The sequence below is a fragment of the Labrus mixtus genome, chromosome 20 (assembly GCF_963584025.1).
Source record: "Labrus mixtus chromosome 20, fLabMix1.1, whole genome shotgun sequence".
NCBI classification, from domain to species: domain Eukaryota; kingdom Metazoa; phylum Chordata; class Actinopteri; order Labriformes; family Labridae; genus Labrus; species Labrus mixtus.
This window is the reverse complement of record NC_083631.1, coordinates 18090632-18113359: the sequence shown is the minus strand read 5'-3', so window position 1 is coordinate 18113359 and position 22728 is coordinate 18090632. Positions and strand designations below refer to the sequence as shown.

Sequence of the window (22728 nt, the reverse complement as noted above, 5' to 3'; positions counted from 1 at the left end):
AATATCATCACTCACATGGTCGGGCAATAGATCACCGGGTCAGTCGTTAATCTCTTTAGGGGACGTGAATGAGCATCACGGGTCTGTGAAGGATGAATAGCAGGTTGACTCACTGTGACAGATCAGAGGGCACTTACATACAGTACTTCACATTTAATGTGCATGTTACACAGACAACTCTATACCTTAAAATGACAACGAGAAAGTATTCACTACGAAGATCAAACACGACCAGCTGAAACAAAAACATTTCACTAGCAGATTTCATGGGTAGTCCAGCTTGCAGCTTCCAGACAAACGCAATTTCGATTCCACTGTATGTCTGGCATATTTTGAAATTGACAATAAAGTTGACTTTGACTTGCTAACTTAGCCAAAAGTAGCAACATGGGTAAGAAAAATACAGATATTTAAATCAAGAAAAAGTAAAATGACTGTTGTCCATTCTGAAAAACAACAACCTTACTAGCAAATTAAATAGGTTGTAGCTAGCTCGCTAATTAAGCTAATTGTCGCTCAATCAGTTGAAGATCACAGAAGTAAGGAAACATAAAAAATAGGACTGTTGTCCATTCTTATACCCTAGCTAGCTTTCTCACTTATTCAACAGTAGCTCCAGATGTAGAAAATTTGAATATGGCAATAAATAATACACTCACTCCTCCTTCCACTCTGATAACACCTCACTAGCAAGTTTTATGCGTTGGGGCTAGCTTACTAATAAAGTTGAAAAAACACAGATATTGTAAGGCAAAATGAAAAATTAGACTGTTGTCCATTTTGATAAAACCTTGATTAGCTACTTAGCGTAGCTTTTCACACATCCGTACAAATTCACATTTTAGTAAACTGAAAATAAAATTTAAACTAGCAGATTTTATTGGATGTAGCATACTTGCTGTTTTATTTATTTTTAAGGTTTGTTTTTGGTCTTGATGACTTCAGATAGTGCAGTGTATCGGGTGTGCAAACCTATTGCTAGGCCAACCGGTGCCCCCGCTTGCTTGCTAGGTAAGCTAACAGTAGTGAAGTAGTAATAGTTGTGGTTAAGTGAGAATTCAGAGCGTTTCCCATTCTATTAAAACCTTGAGTAGCTGGTTAGCTCAGTTTATATCTGTCCAGCAACAGGGTTGCACATTTTATTGTTTGTAGGCTATTGTCAAAAAGCTTGTTAAACTTAAAATGTTGAGAGAACATCATAAAGTATGAAATGCTCGTCAGACTTGAAGGCTTTATATGCGATTTTTCACACTTAAATATAATAGAAATCAAGTATATCCTCTGAAAATAACTCTGTGAGTCATGACTGTCTACAATGGATGTAACACCCGAGTCCAGCTGTCTGTGATGTTTTCAGAGTTTTCAGAGTCCTATCTTCAGTTTGTTTACATCGCCCGGACAGCCGGCTGGCTGACTCCTCCCCTCGTGTATAAAAGTTGTTTAATTGAGGGACTAGAGAAAAGAAGAATAACATACTGTACTCACTGCTTAACTGTGTTTCTAGATCACGCTCATTTCAGGTAGATTTACATGCAGTGTGAAGATGCGAGCATAATAAAGATCGCTAGCATTAGCATGCTAACACAACAATGCACCGCAAGTTGTTTTGGTTTCATGCTGGTGCTCAAGGGCGACATCTGCTGGATCAAATAATTGCATATAAAGCCTTTAAAGGGGCACTGTTTAATTACTTACACATTCTCTGGTTATTTTTCTTTTTTACTTTCAAAGACACGTTTTAAATAAAAAAAAAAATAATAATAATGATTTTAAAGTACGCATTAGTGAATATCAGCAGCAGAGCAGTTGTGAAACATCCTAAAATGCTGTAAGAGCAGCTGTCCTAAGGCCACAGCTGAAAAACACACACTCATTAAAATTATATACACTCATTAAAGATACACACAAACAATAACAGACACAAACAAAGCCAGCGGAGGTTGAGCAGAAAGAAACGCCAGGGGAGCAAATGCTGCCAGACACCAGTGGTCCCTGTGGATGAGGCAGCAGAGGTCTTTAATATGCATGCGCACACACGCACAGTCACACACACACACATGCACACACACAAAGATTTTGTGATTCTTAGGGTGTGAAGGTTGTTTCGGTCACAACAGATGATGCAAAAATGTAAAATGTTCGTGGGGAAACCTGGAGCGTTTCTAGTCACATAAGCTCTGACTGAAACATGAATCCATAATAACAAGCTCCAGCAGAGGTTGTGTGTTTCCCAGCAGATATGCAGGTCATGTCTGGTTCATATTTTTTTAAGCTGCAGCTCAAATGTATCTCATCAGAACCCATTCAAAGCATTAAAGTCCACACCGGCTGATCAGCTATTTCCTAAAAGGGCTGAGCGTTTGTTTCCAAAGGCCAGAAAAGGTCAAAGCACTGCAGTTATGTATCTAACCGATTTACTCTTTCTGTATCTCTAGGCAGATAAGATGAGGGCAGAAAGCTACATTTCATAAACAATGACTATTAAACATGCTTTATTTTTTTTAAACAATTGAATACCTGAGATAACAAGAAAAACCAACACCATAAGGTAGCATGCTAATATGCTCTTACAAGATGAGCATATTGATGTTTAGCAGGTATAACTTTTTTTTTACCACGTTTACAAGCTTAGTTCAAAATATGCTTTGTAAGTTTTATTTTCCATGCTATTGTTGGACCTTTGTATATTTGACTTCTAAATCATCTGATTTACTGAATCTTATGTCACTTAAACCATTTCTTTGTTCTTAAATGAATCATAACCAGATTATGTTCTATTATTCTACTCAGCTGTAATCCATGACCCACACACTCGTCTTGAAGCTCCCTGAGAGTCTCTGAGATCTAGAACAGAATAAAAGCCTTTTCAAATTGGATTAATTTATTCCTGATTCGGCGTTTTTCTTCGGGAACCTGATCAAGGCCACAAGCTGAAACGCGTCGGTCTGATTTGTTAATAAAGTTGATCTTCATACTACAAGTGCTGCTGGAGCTCTTTTGACCTCTTCAAGCCTTTCATTTCTTCTGGTGCCACCATAAATCTGTACTTGAATAAAACGTCTGGACCGTGGTTATACTCATTAATGAAAACTAACCAAAGAAATAATAAAACTAAAATGTTTGTTGATGAATGTAAACATCAGGACAAAGCTCGGTATTGCTCGTGTAGCTTGTCGCAGTTGTCTAGCTATAGTGATGCTACCGTATTCAGTGAGCAATATATAAGAATGTGTTATGATTCAATACAAAAACATTGAATTCATAATAAAACTGCGTCCATATTCATTTCATAGCAGACGTCTACTGTAATAAGCTGCTCTAACACCGCCGCTGAGATTCATGAAGACTCAATGGATCCCCTCCATGTCATCGTGAATCTCTGTTAAATACATCATGTCATTCATGACGATCTTGGCTGGTGTTTAAAGATCCTGAATGTGATTAAAGCCTAATTCTGGCCCTCATACATACACAATCTGTCTCGTACCACCCATGACTAAAACCATTAGGACCCCTGGGCTAAAACGGGCGTTTTCTGTGCTACTTTTATACTCCGCATGCAGAGACAAGAGGCAGTGAATGAGTGCGTGTAGCAAAGTGATTTGTCACACTCACAGCACACTTGGCTGAACAAAGAAGTCCCCTCTCTCTGCAACATCACAAAGCACGGCTGTTGCAGCATCATGATTGGTTGAAAGCAGACACGCTGTCAGGTGATTGGTTTATAGCCTGGGGGCTCAGTTATCATGAGTCAGCCCCTTTTTCAGCCTTTAGAGGGGGGGAGGAGGGGAGCAAGGCAGACTGAACGAGACAGAGAGACGCAGAAAGTGAAAAGAGGTTCAAGGAAGAAGACAAAATGACCGTTTCATTCAAAAAAAAATCAAAGCTGCAGAGAGGTACATTTTTAACTCAGACATGTGACTCAATGTTTTATTAGAAAAATGTGTGGTCGCACACACAAAAAAGATACAGAAGGGAATGCTAACTCTCTTTTTTCTGTACTTAAAAATATCTGTATAAACCGGAAATAAATTGTCTTAAGATTCTAAACTGTCATTCAGCTCAGCGTCGACATCGAACAGAAAATGATGAGTATAAGAACAGATCCACTTCACTACTTAGGTCCCGAATTAAGCGGGAGAAGGCAAAGTCCAAAATGTGTTTGTACTTTCCATTTTAGTATGTTTTACAGACTCAGAGATGAAGGAATCGAATAATCTGCACATGAGCTATGACGATAGGTAATAAACTGAAAGACAAAATAACATCGGTCTCAATAACAGGCCTGAAATGAAAAGTACATGTCTATGTGTGTGTGTGTGTGTGTGTGTGTGTGTATGTGTGTGTGTGTGTCCATGGACGAGTCGACTGCACTGGAATGCGCACACTCGTCAAAGAGAGAGTGTTAGAAGCGTCTGTAGTAGCGCTGCGGGGGTCCGTAGTGCATGGGCAGGTCCATCATGTCCATGTTGTGGTGATGGGGGTTAACAGGAGCGTTGTTGTGGTGGTGATGGTGGTGATGGTTGTTGTTATTGTTCAGGATGGGCAGCGGCTGCAGGGGGGGCACATAGGGGGCCGGGGGCAGCCGGGGCAGGATCACCTGATGGTACATCTGGGCCTGAGGCGGACCAGGTGGGTACCGGCCGCGCGGAGGGACAAACAGGGGCGCTTGTACCGCCTGAGGATGGGGAGGGGCCGGGGGGTTCGGTGGGTTTTCGGGGGGCGGACCCACGCGAGGCCTCTTGGCTTCTGTGATTGGCTCGGGCGGAGGGCCGACCCTCTTCCCTGAATTATCTGAAAGAAGGAGAAAAAGGGAACTGTGATCGATGGTGAAGCAGCAGTGTGGTCTGATATCTTCTTCAGGTTTTATTGAGTAATGTATGGCAGCTGACAAGGGACAACAGGCTGCAATAAGCAAACAGATTTCCAACAGAGGGAAACAGAATGCTAAATTAAAGAATGTAAAGTCTAAAACAAATATAACAAAGGAAACATACTGGAAACATAAAGACGTGAAAACAAACGCAAAGAACAGCGCTGCATCACAACAGAAGTGCTCCAGACCTAAAGGGGGGCGCTGAGTGGAACTGGGTTTCAGTGGGACTTATTTTATGGAGAAAATAATAAAGAAAGTTGATTTTGGCCACCTCAGCTGGCAGCATTGAAAACAGCTTCTCAGACTTCCACAAATCCGTTTGTCAACAGGAGATACAGTCGCAGTGTGGTTTTCTTTTTCTGGGTGTTGCTACTGATAACTGCCTTATACATCCTCCCCTCCGTGTCTTTGTCTGTTCCATGTCACATCATAGTAATCAATAAATGTAGAGCCTGCTCTCTCTCCCTATCCTGTCCTAGATTAGTTCAAGTTAGCGCCCCCTACAGGCCTGGATCATTTTTGTTTTAAATGACTGTATTTGCAGCGTTTCTGTTGCATGTGATTTTTGGATTTGGATCAGTGTCTATGTTTTTGCTCCCTCTTAATGCTCTTTTACATTTTTTTGGACTTCTTGTGTTCTTGTATTTGCTTTGGATTACTGCACATTTAAAAAAAAAAAAAAATTGCATAGGTTCTCGATTTGGAGATCTTTTGGGCTCTTGCTGCCCGATTGCCCTTGTTGGCCACCATAATGACGACTTCATGTCAGAGTTTCTTTTGAGGGATCGAATGTTAACTCGCACGACCTCACTGCCTCCCCCCCTAAAAAGAAAAAAATTAACACAAACAATCTCAAACAAAGAAAACACAGGAAACCCGCCTGCTACTGCTGCTGGTATGTCTTGTAAACATCCAACATGTCTTAAAAGACAAAGAGTTGGCAGCAGAGAGGAGGAACAACGAGGCTGCTGCAGTGAAACATTTCCCAGCGAAGGAACATCATTCACATCATCTTTTGAAAACTGACCTGTACTCTTCTTATTCAGCTCGGCCTCGCCTTCCTTCTGGATCTCCTGAATGATGCGCTCGTCATCTTGCTGCAGAAACACACACACACACACACACACACACAGAAAACGTTAGCAATTAATGAATTGCAACAAGGGGCTGAGGGATGGAGGCAAAAACCCTTCGCACATGCTCCGACCACTGAGCCAAACCGGCCCCTGAACCCTGCAGCTGACCCCTTTAACAAATACTTTAAAAGTCCTCGGGTTCTCAGTATTTGTCCATTTCTTGGCTCTGCTGCGCCTCTGGAGAACCTCCAGCTCATCAAGTGTTCAGGCACTAATTGTTTGGTCTGGCTGGCAGTGATGCTGTGGCCGGGTCATTGCGTGATGCCATGCGTTCAAATGGTCGGGGTCAAAGTGCAGGGAGATGTGTCTTTAAGAAAATGCAAAAGTGGTCAGGCGACAGATGGCAAGTGAATAAGAGAAAAGTTAGACTCTACATATTGTACCTTGGAGGCATCAATATTGTTTATTTTCACTGCATTGGTGTCAAAGTTTTCATTCATGGTTGCCAAAGGAACACTTAAAAAGTTACCGTGGGGTCGGTCCACAGTGAGCACTTGCGGCAGTGGCGGCAGGGAGCTCCGGGCGAGCGTGCGTGCTGGCAGAAGTGGTTGTAGCCGTTGATTGGTTCTCTGCAGAGATAGCACATGAAGCTGCCGCAGCGGCACGACATCCGATTGCAGCCCTCCGACTTCACCAGACCCGTCCCGCACTTCACACACTTCCTGACTCGAGCCGCCGTCATTCGCTCCTCGCTGAAATGCAGGGATTGAATCAGAGCGGTAAATCAAATAAAAAGATGAGAAAAAGAAAGTTAAGAGAGTTCAGAACAGTATCGTAAAAGTATGTCTCCAACTCTGCAGATGAACACTATCCTAGACTCGTGCATGTTTTCATTGTAAGATCTTTCAAAAGGATCTTGAGACAAAGACCAATTTTGAGAACCAGAACACTAATAGCAGCATTACATTTCAGTGAATCTGAAAGGTGGAGTTTAAGAATCAATAATATTAATTTGAAATGTTTATAGCTCTGTTTTGAAAAAGTTTGCAGATGAGTGCAGAGTCAAGTTTTTCTTTCGTATGTCAGAGCCACGCCCGCATGATCCAGAGAGAGAGAGAGAGAGAATGCTGGTGCTTTGGGGATCTAATAACCATCAGGTCAGTGCTCCTCACTTCTTGATCTCTCTACCAGACTGCTTCTCGTCTCTTTCAGTACCAGGAAGTGAGAAGATCCGTGAACGGCTCAAAACAGGAAGTTTTGCCTGCGGGCCAGCTGCTTCACAGGAAGCAGCCGGCCTGTCCGCTTCCTGGTGCGTCATCCTGTGTACTGTTTACCCAGCATCCTCTCTGAGTTACAAGGACGCCTGTTGTTTTAATTTTCTAATGTTGAATAAAAAGACATGCATCTGAATCATAACTTGTTTTCTTTTCATTTCCTCTCGTCTGGGTTTTTGTCTGCTTGGTTTAAAAGCTACACTAGACGAAATTATTTTAATCAGAATTGCGTGTCACAAAGCGTGATCACTGCCCATCACTCATTAAATCAAATAGAAATGATGTCTGATCTGTGAGCACTGCCCCGATGTATTTAGACTTTTTGTTTTAAACTCTAAACCAAACAAATAAGCTCATAAGAAACCAATCTACTAACTATCATAATCTGTCTTCTACATGACTCTCTCTCTCTCTCCTCAACACAGTGCTGCAGAGAGCACAGCAGCTGTGCAGCACACACCTGTTGCTACTTTTTTTTGGGGCGTGTATTGATCAGCTGCCTGTCAGTGTTTTTATCCTACAAGTCTGACATAACCGGCCTGCTGGAACAAACAGCAACAGTGATAACGTTTGCCATGCATGTCTGGAGCACCGATTGGTGGGATGGGCGTAGCAGAAAGAATCGAGGCAGCAGAAGGAGAGGCGGAAGATTTTTTTTTTTTTCCCTCCCGACTGCAAAAATCATGTTGCTTACTGCCCCTTTAACTTCGTATTGACTTCACCTTTGTGCGTCTTGCTGCATTGGGCCATGTTTTAGTTATTTTCTTGTCTACTGGGCGTTTAGTTTACTTGTTTGCGAAAGCCCTTTACTGTATATGTGATGTTATTATTCTCTTAGGGCGCACTCACACTAGAGAAGAGACTTGCTATGACTCAATAAAATATATATTTGGATCAAAAATGAAACGTTAGATCTTTACAAACCAATGTTTTAAGAATCCCCTCCTTAAAAAAAAAAGACTAATCTGTTCAGACGATGAGTGTGAGTGTCGGTGTGCTGACAAAAGGGGTCCAACTGAGTCCTGTTTGTGTCTGTCTCTTTTTTTGTTTAACACACTTACAAGAGCACCCTCATGCGGATCTCGTCCCTCTCCAGGACCTGCTCACACGTCTTCCCCACATGCTGCTTCCACTGGACGTGACACTTTCTGCAGCTCTCCTGGAGAAAGACAAAAGTTCAATGAGATCTCAGCGGTGAGGAGCTTCAAAAGAGGGATTCAGCAGAAGTTTATAAAAAAAGGGAAACCTAAATAATCTTCTTGTAACATTAATCACAACGTATTAATCACAGAGTTCCTTAAATAAGCTATAATTACAAGAGATGATCCCATATTTCGACACCACATTCATCCGTCACTCCTCCTCTGACTTTCCCCCCCCCCCCCATCTTTTGCTTAATAACTGGAGCCGCGAGGTCTGGATTCTGGTCCTGCTCTATATGCTGCTGGTGCTGCCACTGCAGGAACTTGGACTTGCACAGACACAGCAAGGTGTGGCTCTCCCTGCAAAATGTGTGTGTGTGACTGCAGCGAGGGTGTGATTTCCTCGCTAGCTGACTGCTCGGTTGCCTAGAAACAGCAACTCCATCCTCCAGCCGGCAGTCTGAGATGTTGAGAGCAAAAAAAGGACGTGCGGGGGCAGAAACAACACGCTAGCGAGGGACTGCCACCCTTTGCTAACCTTTAGCTAAGTGGTGTCACCATAAATATTTGAGCCTCTTCATCAAATATTAAAGAGTGTGGCATGTGACAGCTGATGCAGCACAATATGAGCAACACATCTCCCAGCAACCCGCCCCCTCCTGACCTTCAACCTCAGGGAAAGTAACCTTGCATTCGTCAGACACACACAGTTTTTCCCCCTCTTTACACATCCTGCAGTCTGTTCTTGTCTGATATTGCTTTGTGCTTCAGCTGCCACAGGCTCAGTTCTCAGAGACGGTCGTGTTTGCAAGGTCAGCCAGAGGGTGGGGGAGCTGGAGCGGTTTCGATGGAAACACTGAAGACTCTCCGAAAGTCACACAAGGACTTTTCCAATCATAATGTGGCCGCTTCAAACTGAAGAGAAGCCTTTTTCTTCAAAGTGGACCATACTTTCTTTTCCATTTGTGTGGCATTTCTGATTTAAAAAAGGAGCGTCCGGGCAAAGACATGCAATGAAACGCACTTGTGAAACATAAGAGTGTGTGTGAAGTGCAAAAAAATATATAACAAGGACACACTTTGGACTCTGATTTGTGATTTGTACAGGAGGTAAGGAGGAGTTCGAAAAAGGACTCAAGTGTCAGTAAAAGCTGGATCACACAAAGACAGGGAGGCAGAGTGGTGGGAGATCGCCCCCTAGCGGCAGACAAAGAGACCAGGAGGAGTCGCAGCATGTGAGAGAGTGTGACAGAGAGCATGAGAGAGAGAGAGACAGAACGAGCGTCCGCGGGACTTGCTTGACGAGCTGTCGAAAAAAGCAGGAACACACCTGAGCTCTTATAGCGAGGCTAAAAATACAGCCGGTGACGTTGCAGACAACCCTTGCACGGGGTGTGACTTCCCCGCCCCAAGGGTGTCGAATTCAAATAATAGTGTGTTTATACGCTGGTATGTGACAAAGGTCAGGTGCAACACATGTACACAATTACTGCTGTTTTACTTCCTCCTTTGTTCATCCTGTTTTAACGTTTTTCTCCATTTCTCCCTTCGTTGCACTCCTCTCCCCTGGGTCCTATCCTCTTTCCTCACCCCCTTCCTTGCTCTCTTGCACCCTGCATCATCCCCTTCCTCCGTCTTCATTCATACCGTCCCTTTCCTCCACTGCATCTCCCCCTTATTCTGTCTCTTCTGTTATATTGCAGTCTGCAGCAGCCCTTATAAGGCAGTGCAAGCAGCATGCAGAGCTTCCGATTGCTGCATTGAGCTTGCATGTGTGTGTGTGTGTGTGTGTGTGTGTGTGTGTGTGTGTGCGTGCGTGCGTGCACAAGCCTGTTTTTTGTAGGGAGGTGCCTTCTACTGCAATCAAATGTGAGTACACACCACATGGTTAGGAGAAGTAAAGAGATGTGTGTAACATGAGTCCATTCAGATCTGTTGAGATATGGAGCAGATGTGAAAATGTCCCAAGATGCCAACTGGTGCAACAAATGCACAAACACACACACACATACACACACACACATCTGTGCATTTTTCCCGCTCTCATTTACACCATGACAGCCTTCCAGTGGCCTACATTCACATTCCTCAGCTTTCATGAAGTAATCACACACAGGCCAGGAACAAACCTGTCCAAATGTCCTCATAACCACATGTGGAATACATTGGTAAGTCCCTACTTGTGCGCAGAAGTACGTATGTGCGTGTGTGTGTGTGTGTGTGTGGGTCAGACAGAGCCGGGGGAAGGGTAGCAGAAGAAAAGAAAAGAGAGGGGGGGGAGGAGAATCTGGGTCAAACTTGATCTGAACCACATTTGAAATGGAGGAGGAAGTGTGTCGGACCAGTGAGGGACCAGTACACGGGGAGTGGACAGGGCAGCCAGCCAATGAGGCGACAGTGTGAGAGAAGACGGGTGGGCTCACAGAAGTGTGTCAGTTACATAATGAAGCCCCTCCCTGCTCGTGGACTGAGTGGGTCTGTGGGTCGACTGTACGGCAACTGTCTTCAACTGTTCTTCCACTAATGGGAAACAGGATTTTAAAAAACATGTCATATTTATATATTCATTATATTTGTGTGTATATGGGGGAGGAAGTGGGGACTCTGCAGAACACACTCAACAAAGCAGCCACAGTCTCACATCCTGATTCTTACCGACATTTACCAGGAAACGAGCTGCGTTAACTTTCTGTCGAAATAGATCAATATGTGGTTTTCCCTTTTATAGTTTAAAAAAAGGTCCATTAAATCTGTAAAAAACATTTTTACAAGCCCTGCAGTTGTTCGGTTCTGAGCTGTAAGTTGAAATCTGAAATCAGAAAAGAATCACACCAGGAGAAACCACGAGCAACTTTTTTTTTTTTGCTCAATCTTGGGTGTGTATGAGAATGTGATGTGGTGCAGCTGTGCAGCGTCACTTTAGAGCTGCTACTATGAACCTCTGGCTCCACCTATTGGCGCATTGATAGAACTACAACTGTGGTTATAACCCTTACTCTGTCTAGTTGGGGAGCTAAAACACAGCTATATCTTTAATTAACACAAGAATGCCTATATTTACTTTATATACACGACTGACATTTGACTCCGACGTCACATTTGCTCAAATAAAATAATGTTCTGCTGGTTGCAACTTGCATGTTGTACAAATACAAGCCATCTAGCAGCACTTACAGCTCCCATCTGCTGGTATCAGAGGAAAATGGCCACCATGCATTTGGTGAATAAAGATAATAGAGGCTCCCAGTAATGACTTATTCCGTGAATGAATCTCTCTACTTATGCAGAAGTTTCCAAGGGGTTTGTGATTGACCAATAGACCATGCAGACCCTGACTCTGCAGTTAAAAATAGAATAGAATAGAACAGGAACTACAATTGTGTAGGTTAGTAAGTTCACCTGTTTCTCAAAGGGCTGGGTAGGTCATGCAGTGGAAACGCCCTTAAAAATAAACAAATGTTCAGTAATGTGCTGCCCTGCTACTGCTGAGGAACTTTCCACATGCAAGTCTTCTGTTTTGATGGTGATGTCTGCTCTTTTGTGATTGCCATTTAAAAGGCAGCACAGTCAGATGTGTAACAGGTTTATTTCAGGGTGTGACTCACAGAGTAACTCACAAAACAATACGATATGCAAACTTGGCTCACAATAACAATGATGTCACAAAACAGGGATTTTGCGGTGATCGATTTATTACAAGACAATCATTTATTATGATACGTCAAGATGTCGGATTAACTGAACAGTTACGCTGTTTTACTCTGAAAATGAGTAGTCTGGCACACAAACATGTTTTTTTCAGAAGAAACTTTCTGGTGTTTCCCCTGGCTAATGTCGCCACGCTGGTAAGTTTAGGAGTAGATACAATTCAGGAATTGGACGCGATTCGGACCAGAGAATATGACGGATGTGGATGTAGCGGCAAAGAAGAGAAAATGTAATCACGGTAAGGCGAAGCGCCAAGCGGATAAAGCTTTTTCCAAAACAAGTATGGACCTTTAGTTGGCCCTTTAACCGCGGACACAGAGCTAGCCTGCTTTCTGTTGGACAACAGGGACCAAACACCGGTGGTTAGCTTGTGCTAGATTGCACCAGTAGATGCAGGGTAGGTACAAGCAGTAAACGTAAACACTACGTCCTGCATTGAGTGTGCGCTTCTGGGGGCGATGATCCAACGAGGAGGGGCCCAGTTTGAGTGTTGTGTTTACAATTTCTACTGGCTCTCCCTTTAAAATTACAAAATCATTAATTTTACAATAATAAAGAGAGCATATATTCACATTAAGGAAAATGCATTGTGGTTCCTTTTGAATGATGATTTAATTTTTATTGATCAACGTATGTTTTAGTGTGTAAGCACTGCATCCCTATTTGCTATATTGTTTTAACATAATGCGGGCTAATCCTCAAGATGTTTAGTTCATTCTTACTTGAGGCTTTTATGCCACGGCGTGAATAAATGTTTTTTTTTATTTCAGGATGCTTATACAACAACATCGCTGTCTTCCTGGGAATACATCAAAACCACGTGTGTGTGTGTCTGTGTTTGTTTTGAGTCACACAGGGAGTGTGGCGCTGTGGCAGAATAGAAGAACAGATGCAAAAAAAACAAAAAACGAGACAAAGACACACGAAGAATACGAAGAGAGGGTTGATGTTTGTGTTGGTAAGAGCGAGGGATGATTGTTGGTATGATGTGTTTGTGACTTTCTGCAGAATAACAGAGATTTCCAGGCTGGAATTCATGTGACGGCTTTGGCAGACACAAAGCAAAGCCTCCCCCTGCATTCCTCTGACAGGGGGAGGAGGCTGCAGATAAACAGGGAGGGAGTCAGAGGTGGCGATCTCACCAGTTGGGACCATTTAATCACCTCCACAGAAAAACTGGTCATCAATCTGTCCTCTGTCCCTGATCTCTGTATCATGTCTGGAATGCACTGATGTGATTCATGCTGAGGTGGACGATGCACTCAGAGTTTGTTAGGTTTCCAAGTCGTGGTGGACTGAATTAATCATGATGTGTCCACTTGAATTCTACTTAAAATTCATTGTGTGTTTGCACCGGATTAACCTCTAACATATGTGATTACATTAGAGGACCAGGCAAGTGTTTAAAGAATGTCGTAATTCAAAAGCACAACCTCCCCTTAACCCATGAATACATATTGTAGGACTGACCTTGCGACACCGAGGGTTGGGACAGCTGAACAGAGACATGCCTTTGTCCAACAAAGCTGGGAAGTTACAGAACGGACACCTGGAAAGATCGGAGAGGAAAGAGGATTATTGGAAATGCATGATATTGCTGAATGCCAGACACACAAAGCTCCAGACAAATGCAATCACTGTTTGAAGTCCCTCATGAGAGTTAAGATACCCTGAAAACACAAATGGTGCAGAATCTGAATGAAAGGGCTTCACTAAGTCCTTCATTTAGAAATGTCTGTTAGGGCGTTTTCACTCTAGGCATGATTGTTTCGTACCGTGCCCGAGCATGATCGCTCCCCCACCCCTCCACTACTAGTCTGTGTTCACATTAGTAACATCGTTCCGTGCCTGAGTACACAATTCGATTCAGCAACTAATATTAGAAAACTTTAAAAATGTTCAATCCCAACCCTACAAAGAAAATCAACTCATCTTAACATCTGAGATGCAAAAAGAGGAATGTCGGGACCCTTGCATGTTAAATAAAACAGATAAGATGATCTTTTTGGTTTATTGAATTATCATTTTAACCGACAACTGTTTGTGTTTCATAAAGGATGTAACAACTATGGAACTGAACGTTTTTGTCCACTGCATGATTGAAAGTTAAAGTAGTGAGTTACGAAGTGTAACAAGTTCAATCCACATGAACTCGGTTCATACGAGAGAACTGCAACAACACTTACCGCACAAGTTCATCAGCACAGGTGGCGGCGACGGCCTCCTCCGCCTGCCTCTCATAATATTTACACAGAATGTTTTCTGGGAGGACTTTCTCCAGCTCACACACCGGGTAGGAGCAAGGGCAGCCCCCCTCCATGCAGCTCAGCTCCGACTGTGAGAGGATGAACACAAAAGAGTGACTCCAAATACAAAAGTACATTCACACGTTCAATCAGACAAAACTCAAGAGTGAAGAAACACAGATTTTTTAAAAATCATAATATTAGAAATAGTCATTCAATGTGATCAAGAAAATTAGAAACAATGAATTTTACAATGCAATTCAATCAAGTGACATTGACCTGAAACTATGGCCTCATAAAGACAAACCAGCACAGGAAAGATAAACTATCACAGGGATGTTTTGTTGGATTGCAATGAATCATACAGGCCTACCATAACTCATCAAGGTATTTCTCTACATCTGTGTATGACTGCACTTAGCGGTTAAGGATTTAAAAAACTTGTAAGCAACTGGTGAAAATGGAAAACATCAGTTTTAATATAATTATTCATTAATAGTTACTAAGCAACATTTGAAAGACATTGCATCCTTTCCAATGTGAGTTATGTGTGTGTGTGTGTGTGTGTGTGTGTGTGTGTGTGTGTGTGTGTGTGTGTGTGTGTGTGTGTGTGTGTGTGTGAGTCCTTACCTTTCCGGTGCCAAACACTGCCTCTTGAGCGTACTTGATCAGGCACTCTTTACAGAACAGATGTCCGTCTGAACACTGAGTCATCTTCTCGAACGCAAACTCCCCGAAGCAGCAGCCGCACTCGATCAGCTGGCCGTCCTGCAAAAAAAAAGAATAATTGAAAAAAAAAAAAAACATATTGTATGACATGCAGAGGCTTTAAAACGTTTATCAGTTTCAGGTATCAGCTTAAGACTTGGTGCAGTTTCTAAAGCTACAACAAGGAATTCAGGAATCCAGTCTAACACATCTTCTACATGTTGAACCTAAAGAAGAAACACATATTAAGGCTTGGATTTTGACTTTTGGGAAAACAAAAGAGGGTCGTTTCCATTTTGTGTGACCTAAAAACACAATTTAGCTATTTTAAATACACATTCAGCGACTATCTGACTGAAGAAGAACCAAAGACCTGCTAGGCCTCAGTGTGTTTCTCACCTTTTTGTATTCGTCTTCATTGACCTGCAGAGCCAGGAGGAAGTCCTCGTGCTGCAGAAACAGGAAGAAGTCTTTACATGTTGCCAGTTATACAAGCATCAGTTAAGATACTGGTAATACACATGTTATTTGCTTTGTATTGAAAAGTCATAATGTTATCACATTTTGTCCTATGCTAATAGAACTGAACTAGTCTTTGGTGTCTGCATATACAATATTTTACAATTAAATGAAGTGATGACTCATCTAATACAGTCAAGTGACAAACAAGTACACTCCTCTTTTGACATTTGTGTATGTGGTTTTGGGTATGTGTACCTCTGCCCATTCCTTGGCCTTCTGCTGGTAGAATGAGAGCTCCTTCTGCAGAGAAGGTTCCAGATTGCTGTACGTCCGGCAGTAGCGACGGTCGTTCTCCAAGAAATACATCCTCTTGTCAAACTTTGTTGAGCCTGATGGACAGAAGAGAGCTGAATGAGTGTGGCAGCATGTGGGGAGAGATTTAACATTCAGCACTTTTCTAGAACACTTTTATTTATGCATGAATCCTTAATTTAAACTCTGTTTCATCAGGAAGTCCCCTGAGATTTAAATGTATTTTATGAGGAAAAGACAGAACACCAGTTCGAGTTTGGGAAAAAAAAGAGAATAATTACCCAAGACAGGGACACAAACATTAAGGGCACAAGGAAAAGACTTAATCAAGCTCAAGTAAGGCATTGCTTCATGAATTTGCATGAACCTGGAGAGAAAAGTTTTTAAAGTTTCCTTACCACGCTCAAAATGGAAGTCGATGTAGCAGCGCTCAGAGGAGGCTCTGCTCCGTCGTCTCTTCCCTGAGGGGTCGCCTGAATCCTGCCACTTCTTCAGAGCTTCACATAAGGCCTGGCAGAGCGGGAGGTAAGGAGAGATTTTAAAGAAAAGAGCAAGAAAGTAATGAGAGTGAATGCATTGTGGTAAAATTAGGTCAAAATTTCTTGTCATAATTTATTTGTAGAAAATTAAGTTGAAGTTAAAAATGTGCTCTAAACGTCTGACCAACAGTTGGGAAAAGCAGAAGACTGAGATGCTGGTAGGAAATGCATTTTGAGGAAAAATCCATCATCTTTCATGAAGTTTTGTAATCTACCTTTAAAAAGGTGTCTGGGGACCCAGGTAGGCTCCTTGCGGAATGCCCTTGTTTGTCTGATTGTTTTTCATTGGTTTAATTCCTTTCTGCTAAGTGTACCTTGAGTGCTTCTTGGGATAAGTCACTTAAGTACTTCGATGAGCCTCTACACTGCTAAAATGCACAGTGGACTAAAAGACAACAAGCAGGTACCTTGCGTGTGATTGCATAGTGTCCCTTGAGAGCGTTGAGGGCCCATTTGATGTCCTGACAGCTGAGCATCCTGAAATCTGCCATGAGCAAGTCAGCAGCCTGCATCACAGCTTCAGGCCCCACCGTGCCCAGATTGAAATAGTCAAAGAGGTCCTCTGTCACCTGAAAATATCCCAGAACAGATGCAAAGAAACATGAGAATTTCCATTGTTGAATTGCAATTTGACACACGAGCAACACATGAATCTGGATAAACATCAGCCGTTTACCTCAGTCTGGCTGTCTCCAGATTCGAGTAGGATGCTGGTGGGAGCTGCTGTGGCTGCTGTCTCTCTTCTGGGATAGTCTGGGTTCTCCAACAGCAGGTTACAGATACTGCAAACACAGCAGAGAGGAACTGCATGTTAAGAAACTTCTACAGTTACTTTAACACAACCTGTAACATATGTAACATGTAACGTATGTACAAATGAAGAGTCTTTGAGATAAAATATGCAAAACTAATACTACATATGACCTCCAGTTTTATTACAATGCAGTTTGATTTCTATCCTTTAAACACAAGGTTGTAACCTTCATTTTAATTCTTATTCAAGTATTCTGATGGTTTAATACATTCTCAATGAAAAAATGAAGACTTTAAACTATGACAAAAGTTCAACCAAGGTTGGCTATATCTGAATTATTTAGACACAAATTCCCTAAAAACACTTCAGATGGGTTATAAAAGTACAGCTTGTAGTTCAGACTACAAAAACCAACATGTGACTTCTGAATAAGTCAGGCCTGAATTTTAACCAGAAATCTTCATCAGTTAGCTCAAGTCTGAAAACGGACATTAAAGCAAATAAAATGTAAAATGATGCTCACTATTGTACCTGTGACACTTTGTGACACATAAAGCACATACACACTGCAGATAAAGGAATAAAAACACTACAGGGACCAAACCAAATGCTGCAGTACACCTCTATATTTTAGTAACATCACGCTTTCAGCTATATTTGACAGTGATATTCAGCAGTCCTGAACTTAACAAAATGCTTGCAGTAAAACAATGAAAGGATGTATGCCTCTTACACATTCAAGTCTTTCACATTATTCTTTTGGATTAGTTCTGCTACAAAGGCTTCTTGGACATCTGGAAGGAGATCCAACTGTGGAGGACAAACAAAGAGGTGAGCAGACTGAATATAGCAAGGACAGAGGAGATGAGAAACCTACTTACACCTATTAGACATAACATGAGGACCACCTATGCAATCTAATACAATACAGCAGCTCTACCACATTCTCTACTTGAGAGAAGCTTCTACACTTTCAGTATTTGTTGACATCATCAGAGGGGTGATATTTCTACTTTATTTTCAAAGTTGTAGTGGGAGGTGGAGGTGTACTAGAGTGCATTATATTGAAAGGTGCTCCTAATATTTTGCTGCCCTCCAGCATGTTAATGGAGTGGGCAAAATAACAGAAACACCACAATTCAAATCATCTAACTGTTTTGGTAATAGAGACAAAGGTGATTCTACTGTTTGCACACATTTATGTGACACTCACAACACCAGTGATCAGCGCTCTGATGTGGGGCTGATGCTCCGGCCTCTCTCGTGGTGCAGAGGGCCCAGGTCTTGCGTCCTCTATGAGAGGAATCTCCTCCGGTGCAGGAGGGACGGCGACCAGACCAGGAGCCGGATTGACCCTTTCATGGTTAAGAGCTGGAGCCAGAACAAGACGAGCCTCTTCCCCATTGTGCGGGACTGAAGCTGCGGCAGCTGGAGGGACAGAAGGGTTTGAGTGCATGTTAGGCACCCTGATGTTGAAACCGGTTGCTCGTGCCGCACCCACACTGGAGCCGGCAGAGTTTGACGGGGGATTGGGAACAGCCCCGCCAGGTGCCTGGCTTCCCAAGATGATCCGGTGCCCTGCCTCTGGAGGGCCTAGTCTCTCTGGGGCTGTGGCTACAAGGACCGCAGGGGGGATCACCGATGTCACCTGAAGGGGTTGAACGGCCTGGACTGGGGTTTGGGCCGGGGTATGAGCAAAGGGCTTAGGTTCGATCTGAATGAGGTTGCCTTGCATGTGATTGAAGGACACCGGATGCAGCAGGTTTTGAGGCCTGAAATGCAGCTGGGGTTGGGTTATTAGAGCAGAGGCCTGAATGCTCGGCTGATGGGGAAGAACGACGAGATTCACCCCCTTCACCTTGATGACTTGGTGGTGCTGTAGGATTGTGGTCCCACTGGACTGGATCTGTGTAGATGTACCGGGCTGAGACTGAGTCTGTGTGTGGGACTGTGCAGAAGAAGTGCTGGCCTGAGGATTGTCATGTGAATGAGTACTTGTACCAGCCTTCTCTTGAGTCTGTGTAGAAGAACTTGACGCGGTCGTTGTAACGGCGCAAGAAGATTGTGAGGCACAGGTGGAGGTTCCTGCTTGGGGCTCCGCCATTAAGTGTGCTGAAGAGCCGGCCTGTTGCTGCACGAGTCCGGATGTGCTGGGCTTAGGCTGAACGAGCTCTCGTACGGGTGCTCTCGATGCGATGGAGCTGGCCTTGGCATGTGTGGAGGTAGACAGCGTTTGAACTGAAGAAGAAACTGCATGGAGCTCCACTTTTGCATGTGCAGATGTACCGTCCATTTGTTGAAAGTTTGCGTGAAGTTTTGGCTGAGATAGTGTGTGTGACGCAGAGCCCGGCTGCGGCTGTGTGTGTGCAGAATTGCTGGGCTGAACTGGCGTTCGTATGGCTGGCCTGACCGCGGAGGAGGCCGCCTTGGCATCTCTGGAGGTAGAGGGGGCAGAACCAGGGTCCCCCGCGGGAACCCCAGAAGTTGCGCTACTATGACCTGTATCATGAATTGGTTTGTGTAAGGCTCCGCTCCATTTCGCTGCTGGACGAATCACATGTTTGCGTGCGGGAGTCAGCGCCTGCAGGAGGACAAAAACAATACAATCAAATGAATGGACATAGATGAAACTTGTAAATATATATCTGCAGCTCTGCGGTGGGTGTTATTGACGCCACACTGAGAAATGAATTAAACTTGAGAACACAAACCTCTATTTACATTTCTGTTTAGGTAACAGAAAGGTCTCTGTGTGTGCAAATTACAGATCTGAACACAAGTGTCTATATTTTACCTCCAGGATGCTGACGTCATCGTCATCTGCGTCGTCTGGAACTAAAACAGGGCTGCCGGGTACCAAAGTTACAGGCTCCTCGTCAGAATCATCAGAAATAGTGATGAGCTCCCTCTTCCTGGGACGAGAACCTGTGCAGACGCAGTATCATGTCAAACAGTAGATATTTGCATTAAACTGGGATATTTTAAACATTTAGAGATAGGAAAATCCTGTCTGAGCCTGTCCTCAATCTTTGTAATGGGATACAAGGTTGTGTTGAGTGACATATTACTTCTGCATAACCAGAGGTAAAAGTTGGCTTATAGTGACATTATGTGCACAATTCCAAATTGAAGACACTGCAATGCGAAGTAGGTTATCTTATAATTATTATAATTGTTTTCACAAAAACATCTTGTCAACAACCTGAGGTTCATAATTTCTGGTTTCTTCAGTCTTTATATAACTTTTTTTTTTTTCTCGATATTCAAGATCCAATATCCTCAACGCTATTAAATAAATCGTCTCTATGATAGATATTATTTTGAACCCCCTCTGCATGCCAGTGTAACTTCTGTTCTGCTTCAATTTTGTTATATTGGAATGTGATACCAACTCATTTGCAGGCCTTTAAATCTAAAAAGTCAAAATTGTGATGAAATATTATATCATTAAAAAAAAAAAAAAAAAACATGTTATATTTTATTGTGCATAAAATGTAATTTACAACCCTAATGTAAACAAGATCAAGACATGCTGGACTTTAAATACCTGTGCATCCATGAGGTTGGATGTTTGCAATTGGAGCAACAACTATGAAACTATCTCTAGCAGGTCTGACATTTTCAAACTGATTGAGAAATTTGAAAGTGGAGCAGGACATTGCGTAAGATTTTTTTTTGAACGTGAGTGTGGATATGAGGTGGTGTCGCACCTTGGCTGCGGTGGACATTGAAGCTCGCCAGATGAATGACCTCGTCGTCGCTGCCTCCATCTGCCATGTTGAACCCACGCCTAGCAGCTCCCTGAATCGGCCCACTTACACATACAGTCACTGCTCATTTAATACCATCTATACACACACACACACACACACATGCACACACAGTTAGAACTGATAATCCCCCTAGAGTATCAACAAATAGTTCACTTTACCAAACTAGAGAAGGGTTGGTCCTTCCTTGTAACAAACAAACAGACATGTAAGCAACAGGAAAAGGAGGAGGACGCTTATAACAAAGCAGATAACTGAAGAGGAGCAGAGTTAAGAGGAGTTACGATGTGTGTCACCAACTTAAAAATGACGAAACCTATTTTACCGAAAGTTAACTTGAGCTGTTGGGAAACATGATCCACATGAATATGAAACATTCACTCCGTCATCTTAACTTACTAACCCAGCCCTGCTTCCTTTAGATGCAAGTAAAGCTGGCATGAAATCAGTGTAAATCAGACTTTATGTAATAAGAGTCAGACGCGAACACTAGCACTGCTTATGTTTAAACACTTTCTATATTAACTTGTGTTTCACTCATGATCGTGACATCGGAATGAATGTTGTTTTATAAGCTCGGCGTTTAAGATGATGTGGCAAAAAAAACAAACATATCAGAGGCTAAATCGATAATTTCCGCAGCAAACATTACAGAATAAAACCCCCTCTGCTCACAGCTAAGCTAAAGGCAATTAGCTCGCCTTGCTAGGTAGCTGGCGAGCTAGTAGGTTACACAGTAAGCTCCCCACCGTCAGGATTCTTATCTATAACACTGCTTCGGAACAAACGTGTAAAGTCTAAAAGGTAAGAGTGTCAAATACGCATGCAGAAATGTTAAATACCGCATCTTCGTGTAGACTGCCAGTACAAAGCGCCTTGTTGGTGGACTAGCAATCCGTGAATATCGAAACAAACTGCCAAAACAAGAACAGAAGATACGTCACGCGTACAATCCCTTCCGCTACGTAAAAAACGGCGGTGGCCCTCTGGGAAATGTAGTCCTGCAAGAGCCCGGACCTAAATGTACATGTTTTGTAAACTAAGCAGCGTCATTATGGAATTGTTGAGGTTATGGAGACAGAACAGAATAACGTCCTGCTTTAAAAAGGTGTTATGGTGTAATTTAAATATATTAAGATAGTATACATTATCCAGGATCCAGTCTGTGTTACTCGGAATATTCTGACTACATTTTTGTCAAAACTGCAGCTCAGCTGATCTATTTTTTTATTTTTTAAAAATCTATTTTTAGTATCTAATTTTTTGTACATTCTTAATTTTTCTTTTTTTTTTAATTTAAATTGTCCTATGTTCACTTTCTGTTTGCAATCTTTGCTCTTTGCTGCTGTAACACTGTAAATTTCCCCGTTGTGGGATAAATAAAGGATTATCTTATCTTATCTTGTGAAGTATTTAACGTGTAAGGAGAATTGATAAATAACTTAAAATATAAAATTATAAAGGGTGACAATATCCCCAATCCATAATATCCAGCAATATAAAACCACAACTGCACAGCACACTTATTAACACTCATTACATACATTTTATACAGTTCATTTTTTGGCTAATTTAAATAATGACATAGATACAGAACATAATGCACATAAAACAAGGAGTGTATTTTCAATTTCTTTTAATATAATCTTATTTACATTGTATTTTTTCATAAATGTTTAGTACATAGTAAGTTACAATACTCTTGCATCCATTACACAGTGAACTCAGAACCTATAAAATGCAGATTGAATCGATACTGCGTAACAGTCTTCAATACTCATTCTAAAACAGATCATAACCCCTTCCACATTTTTGTTTCTTTGATTTCATTCACTTCTACGGAGGAATTAATGACTGCAAA

At 42.4% G+C, this 22728-nt stretch overlaps 2 protein-coding genes across 2 annotated transcripts in view; one reads left to right on the top strand and one right to left on the bottom strand.

Annotated features, from left to right (window-relative positions):
- Positions 1-22728, top strand: part of b9d1 (B9 protein domain 1) — a 310365-nt gene that overhangs the window by 276767 nt on the left and 10870 nt on the right. The gene's annotated exons all lie outside the window — the stretch shown is intronic.
- rnf216 (ring finger protein 216) lies at positions 3900-21808 on the bottom strand. Its single transcript, XM_061065290.1, has 17 exons — positions 21710-21808; positions 20808-20945; positions 19892-20022; positions 18311-19678; positions 17831-17907; positions 17020-17125; positions 16751-16912; positions 16203-16314; positions 15748-15881; positions 15430-15480; positions 14953-15090; positions 14263-14411; positions 13547-13625; positions 8288-8385; positions 6482-6704; positions 5904-5973; positions 3900-4794 (listed from the first exon to the last, which is right to left on the bottom strand). Exons 2-17 carry the CDS (start codon positions 20872-20874, stop codon positions 4406-4408), a joined length of 3354 nt encoding a protein of 1117 aa, XP_060921273.1. The 5' UTR covers positions 20875-20945; positions 21710-21808; the 3' UTR covers positions 3900-4405.

Bases quoted from the DNA above. Each gene is read 5' to 3' on its own strand.
- rnf216 (XM_061065290.1), bottom strand. From the start codon at position 20,874: ATGGCAGATGGAGGCAGCGACGACGAGGTCATTCATCTGGCGAGCTTC. The intron at 16,315-16,750 runs GTACCTGCTTGT...CCGCTCTGCCAG, and splicing joins ACTATGCAATCACACGCAAG to GCCTTATGTGAAGCTCTGAA. The intron at 6,705-8,287 runs GTAAGTGTGTTA...CCTGCATTTCAG, and splicing joins ATCCGCATGAGGGTGCTCTT to CGAGGAGCGAATGACGGCGG.